A 6,000-nucleotide genomic window follows, 5' to 3' on the forward strand; every position below is an offset into this window, starting at 1 on the left:
AAGATATATAAAAAAAAAAAGGGACTTAACAAAAGAATTGCTAATTATTAGGTTCTCCGCACGCAGTTTCTGGAGCAGACGCTGCATCCGCTACAAAAAGGAAAAACTTTGCATGAATTTGGAATTTCTGCTCCAAAAATGCAGCAGAAAAGACTCCGTGTGCACAAAGCCTGAGAGCCCGAATACCCAGAAAGGCTGTGGATGAGGTATAGTTGTAATATAGGGGGTGTAATATAGGTGCTGGGGGGCAATCGCTCCGGGCCCTGGAGCCTTAGGGGCCCAAAAATGTCCCTTCAGATAGGTCACATTTCCAGCAGCCGGGCACTTTGGCCGCTCATGAATTCATGCATCTTAGGATATTGATAAATCTTCCCAAATGTCAGAACTGAAACTTGCAGCACCCGAGACCCTGCAGCCTCTGCTGCGCCCCCCCCCCCCCCCGACCATGGGGGTCCAGACCTGCGCCTCTACAGGCGTTCAGTCACCATGAGGTTCAGCAGTATGGAGGGGATGTGGGTGCAGCCGTGTAACAGCTGGGGGACCCTGGGTTTATTCTTGGCAGCGAGACATGAAAGCCATAAACATCTGCAGGCCCAGCATGGGATCCTCCGCGGGCCCAGCATGGGATCCTCCGCGGGCCCAGCATGGGATCCTCCGCGGGCCCAGCATGGGAGGGCGGCACGGTGGCTCAGTGGTTAGCACTGCCGTCTTGTGGTGGCTCAGTGGTTAGCACTGCAATCTTGTGGTGGCTCAGTGGTTAGCACTGCAATCTTGTGGTGGCTCAGTGGTTAGCACTGCAATCTTGTGGTGGCTCAGTGGTTAGCACTGCAATCTTGCAGCGCTGGGGTCCTGGGTTCAAATCCCACCAAGGACACCATCTGCAAGGAGTTTGTATGTTCTCCCCGTGTTTGCGTGGGTTTCCTCCGGGTTCTCCGGTTTCCTCCCACACTCCAAAGACATACAGATAGGGACTCTAGATTGTGAGCCCCAATGGGGACAGTGTTGCTAATGTATGTAAAGCGCGGTGGAATTAATAGCGCTATATAAATGAATAAAATTTATTTAGAAAAGAGAAGACTTAGGGGAGACCTAATAAATATGTACAAATATATCAGAGGGCCATATAGAGATCTCTCCCATGATCTGTTTGTACCAAGGACTATGACAAGAACAAGGGGGCATTCTCTTCGATTGGAGGAAAGAAACTTCCTACATCAGCATAGAAGAGGGTTCTTCACGGTAAGAGCAGTGAGGCTCTGGAACTCTCTTCCTGAGGAAGTGGTGATGGCCACTCACTGAATGAATTTAAGAGAGGAATGGAGGCTTTTCTTGATAGCAAAAGTATAGAAGGTTATAAATAGCATAATCTTACAGGTAGATAGAAGAGCGACCAAGATTATTAGAGGAATGGGTGGGCTGCAATACCAAGACAGGTTATTAAACTTGGGGTTATTTAGTTTGGAAAAACGAAGGCTTAGGGGGGATCTAATCACAATGTATAAATATATGAGGGGACAGTACAGAGACCTTTCCAAAGATCTTTTTACACCTAGGCCTGCGACTGGAACACGGGGGCATCCGCTACGTCTGGAGGAAAGAAGGTTTAATCATAATCACAGACGAGGATTCTTTACTGTACGAGCAGTGAGACTGTGGAACTCTCTGCCGCATGATGTTGTAATGAGTGATTCACTACTAACATTTAATAGAAGAAGCTGTGGAAAAACAAAGCGCAATAGGGTCTTACCCTCGTATGTAGGGGTATAGGATGGGGGAGCAAAGCGGCAGATAACAGAGAGAGGTAGAAAATGGGTTCTTCAAAGACGCGCCAATGATCATCAGCCAGCTTGGCTGGTGATCATTGGCGCGGCTTTGAGGAACCCGTTTTCTACCTCTCTCTGTTAACTACTAACATTTAAGCAGACCCTGGATGCCTTTCCTGAAAAATGTAATATTACCAGTTATGTATATTAGATTTTATGACAGGGTATTGATCCAGGGAACTAGTCTGATTGCCGGATGTGGACGAAGGAAGGACATTTGTTTCCCCATTGGAGCTTGTTTGCCACATTGGGGTTTTTTTGCCTTCCTCTGGATCAACATGTTAGGCTACGGGGTGAACTAGATGGACTTAGAGTCTCCCTTCAACCTTAAAAACTATGAAACTATGAAAATTATTATTATGATCCTCCACGGGCCCAGGATGGGATCCTCCGCGGGCCCAGGATGGGATCCTCCGCGGGCCCAGGATGGGATCCTCCGCAGCGTAGGTGAAAACTGCTGCATCCTGCAGGCCCCATCACTCCATAGAGCGGAAGCGTCCTATAATCCCTGTGTGTACACTCTGCAGGTCACAGCCAGATTAATTCACGTTACAATGTGGAGACTGATGACTGAAGAGATCAAGACATGGGAAGAAGCAGCAGATTATAATCCCTGTATGTGACCAGCACAGCGCATCAAGGGGAAACTGCAGCAACTCTCCAGAATCAGACACCCTGCAGAACAACTGTGCACCGCAGCCGGCGCCAGCCTGCAGGGCCCCCCGCGCAGCCGCCGCCAGCCTGCAGGGCCCCCCGCGCAGCCGCCGCCAGCCTGCAGGGCCCCCCGCGCAGCCGCCGCCAGCCTGCAGGGCCCCGCGCAACCACCTCCAGCCTGCAGGACAAGAGCATAAAAAGCTGCCAATAGCTGCAGGCCCAGCCTGGGAGATACAGATGCCACCTCCAGCCTGCAGGACCACAGAAACATCCTCCAGCCTGCAGGAGCAGCCTGGGAGATACAGGAGCCACCTCCAGCCTGCAGGACAGGAGCACAGAGCTGCCAATATCTCCAGGACCAGCCTGGGAGAATCTGCATTCATGTGACAGTATATGTCATGTATCTGAGGTGGAAACTGCAGCAGCCGGACGCTCGGGGTCCTGGCTGCAGCTGGAGGGATACAATGTATCATCACAGGGAAGAAGGCCAGAGAGGCACAATGTATCAAAAATAAGGATAACAACTATCAGCATCAAAGTTATTGTGTAGTTACATTGTATCATTGTGATCAGCAGCCTGGAAAAGCAGAAAACCAGGATGCATTAGAAGAGCCGGCTACTGCTGGAGGAAGAGGAGGATGATGATGATGATGAGGAGGATGAGGATGATGCACAGTAACTACCTGCTCTTTGCATCACGATGATGATATCGATTCCTTGGAACCACAAGGGCTTTTCATTAAAATCATATCATGATGCAAATAGTTATTCCGGATCATCATCATCATCTTCTTCCAGCAAATCTGCAGCCAGCTACAGTGTATTATTATGATGCAAAACCCAGAAAGTTACAATGTATCAAGTCACCATGCATTAAAGCCTCTGGACTATTGCAGGATGAGGAGTGTGAGGCAGACAGGTAATCACTATGCATCATCATCATCATCCTGGAGATTCTCAGGCAGCTCCAATGTATCAGCATCTTCATGGAGAGATCCAGCAGCTCTGCATCACTCAGCATCCAGGCTGCACTGTGCTCCTCTGCTGCAGAGCTGAACTTCAGGCTGCTACAATGTCAGGTGTGGGCCTATACTGTGCATAGCCCGCAGGACACACAGGTTACAGTGAGCTGTACTGTGCATAGCCCGCAGGACACACAGGTTACAGGGAGCTGTACTGTGCATAGCCCGCAGGACACACAGGTTACAGTGAGCTGTACTTTGCATAGCCAGCAAGACATGTTACAATGAGCTGCCTGCGATGCTTTGGATGTGACCTGTACTGTGCATAGCCCGCAGGATAGAGGTGCCTGCAATGCTTTGGATGTGACCTGTACTGTGCATAGCCCGCAGGACACGCAGGTTACAGTGAGCTGTTCTGTGCATAGCCAGCAAGACACGTTACAGTGATCTGCCTGCAATACTTTGGATGTGACCTGTGCTGTGCATAGCCCGCAGGACACAGGTTACAGTGAGCTGTACTGTGCATAGCCAGCAAGACACGTTACAGTGATCTACCTGCAATTCTTTGGATGTGACCTGTACTGTGCATAGCCAGCAAGACACGTTACAGTGATCTACCTGCAATGCTTTGGATGTGACCTGTACTGTGCATAGCCCGCAGGACACAGGTTACAGTGATCTGCCTGCAATGCTGTGGATGTGACCTGTGCTGTGCATAGCCCGCAGGTTACAGTGATCTGCAATGCTTTGGGTGAATCCTGCTGTTTGTACACAGCCTTCATCCCCTCTATTGTTACTGTGTCAGCTGTGGGCTCTGCAGCTCCAGCACACACACAATGCACATGGAATGCAGAGCACACACACAATGCATGCACCCTGGGGGAGGGACCCGGCAGCCCCCACCCTCTATTTGCCCCATCTCCCCCTCCCTCCTCACCTTTCTTGGAGGGGGCTGCATGGTGCCTGAGGAGGGCCGAGAAGCAACCATAAATCCCAGGGGTGGCTGTGCGAGAGGTCCAGGGGGCAGCCTCCCTCCTTCCCCAGCCTCCTCCAGCGCGGGTCCAGGCAGGGAAGTGCTGGGCAGCTGCTTGCTGGCTTCTTTGTGTCAGGAGGAGCAGGCAGAGCGCAGGAGTCCAGGGGGCTCCATGAAGGGCCGACAGACTGGAGACTGGGCACAGCAGACACACAGCCAGGGGGAGGAGGGGAGGAATAGCCAATGATGGGGGAGGGGGCACACAGCTTGTAATAGGAGCTATGGGAGGAGAGAGGGCCAGCACACTGCAGTCTATGCTGCAAGGCTCCACAGCGCCACCTGGTGTGGAGAGCGGGGTACAGCACCCAGGAAAGCCCTGCCTGCAGCTCCAGCCACAGGCTCCCATAACCTCGTGCCTTCAGGCCAATTCCCAAGACAGATCCATTGGGAGATGAGTGATGGCAGCGTTTTTGGGAATAATCAGAAAATGGATCACTCATAAGTAGAAAAAACCCATATGGGATGTAAATGAAGCAGAAAAAGTAATCGAGACGATTGCGAAACGCGCCTCATGCAATAACCTCTCCTATAAGAAGGAAGCTGAAGCAAAAGTCGCACCAAACCCAAAATGCATCTGATATAATAGCCATGTGTATTCGAAATAATCAAAGTAAAAAAACAACCCAAAACGCGTCTCATATAGTAACAAATACCCATCTCTTCCAACAAGCCTACAACCTGCAATAGCCCTCAGTCCAGTAGACCACTGCGCAACCAGCTCTGTCCTCACCTATCGTACCATCACCCATTCCCTGTAGACTGTGAGCCCTCGCGGGCAGGGTCCTCTCTCCTCCTATACCAGTCTGTTATGTACTGTTAATGATTGTTGTACGTATACCCTTTCACTTGTAAAGCGCCATGGAATAAATGGCGCTATAATAATAAATAATAATAAAATAATAATAATATGAATGGGGGTAAAGCAAGGATGGAAACCAACCGAAACGCATCTCACATATTAACCTTTATCAGATGTGAATGATACCAACCTGAAACGCGTCTCTTGTAATAAGCAGTATCAGATGTGAATGATCCTGAAGAGTGAAAATTAACCTGAAACGCGTCTCTTGTAATAACCTGTATCATAGATGAATGAAGCTAAACCAAGGGTGGAAACCAACTCAAAATGCGTTACATGTAATACCCTCTTCTATAAGAAGGAAGCTAAAGCAAAGGTTACATCAAACCAAAAATGCATCTCATACAATAGCCACTTGTATCAGAAATAATCATGCTAAAAAAACAACCCAAAACGCATCTCATATAGTAACCTTTATTAGATATTAATGATTGTAAAGCAAGGATGGAAACCAACCTGAAATGCATCTCACATAATAATCTGTATCAGATGTGAAAAAAAAATCAACCTGAAACGCGTCTCTTGTAATAAGCAGTATCAGACGTGAATGATGCTGAAGTAAGAGTGGAAATTAACCTCTATCATATATGAATGCAGCTAAACCAAGCATGGAAACCAACTTGAAATGCATCATATTTAGTAACCAACATCAGATGTGAATGAAGGTAA

The 6,000-nt window shown here is 49.0% G+C and overlaps 1 protein-coding gene across 4 annotated transcripts in view; it reads right to left on the reverse strand.

Moving 5' to 3' along the window:
- The window catches only part of FCHSD2 (FCH and double SH3 domains 2), a 142,012-nt gene extending 137,378 nt beyond the window's left edge, over positions 1 to 4,634 (reverse strand). For all 4 annotated transcript variants that reach the window (XM_075334728.1, XM_075334726.1, XM_075334727.1 and 1 more), the window contains exon 1: positions 4,377 to 4,634. In XM_075334728.1, coding sequence (XP_075190843.1) covers positions 4,377 to 4,427 — 51 coding nt within the window. In that variant the 5' untranslated portion in view covers positions 4,428 to 4,634. The remainder of the gene's footprint in view (positions 1 to 4,376) is intronic.
- Positions 4,635 to 6,000: the final 1,366 nt, after the last annotated feature.

This window comes from Anomaloglossus baeobatrachus, chromosome 2 (assembly GCF_048569485.1).
Source record: "Anomaloglossus baeobatrachus isolate aAnoBae1 chromosome 2, aAnoBae1.hap1, whole genome shotgun sequence".
In the NCBI taxonomy this organism is placed as follows: domain Eukaryota; kingdom Metazoa; phylum Chordata; class Amphibia; order Anura; family Aromobatidae; genus Anomaloglossus; species Anomaloglossus baeobatrachus.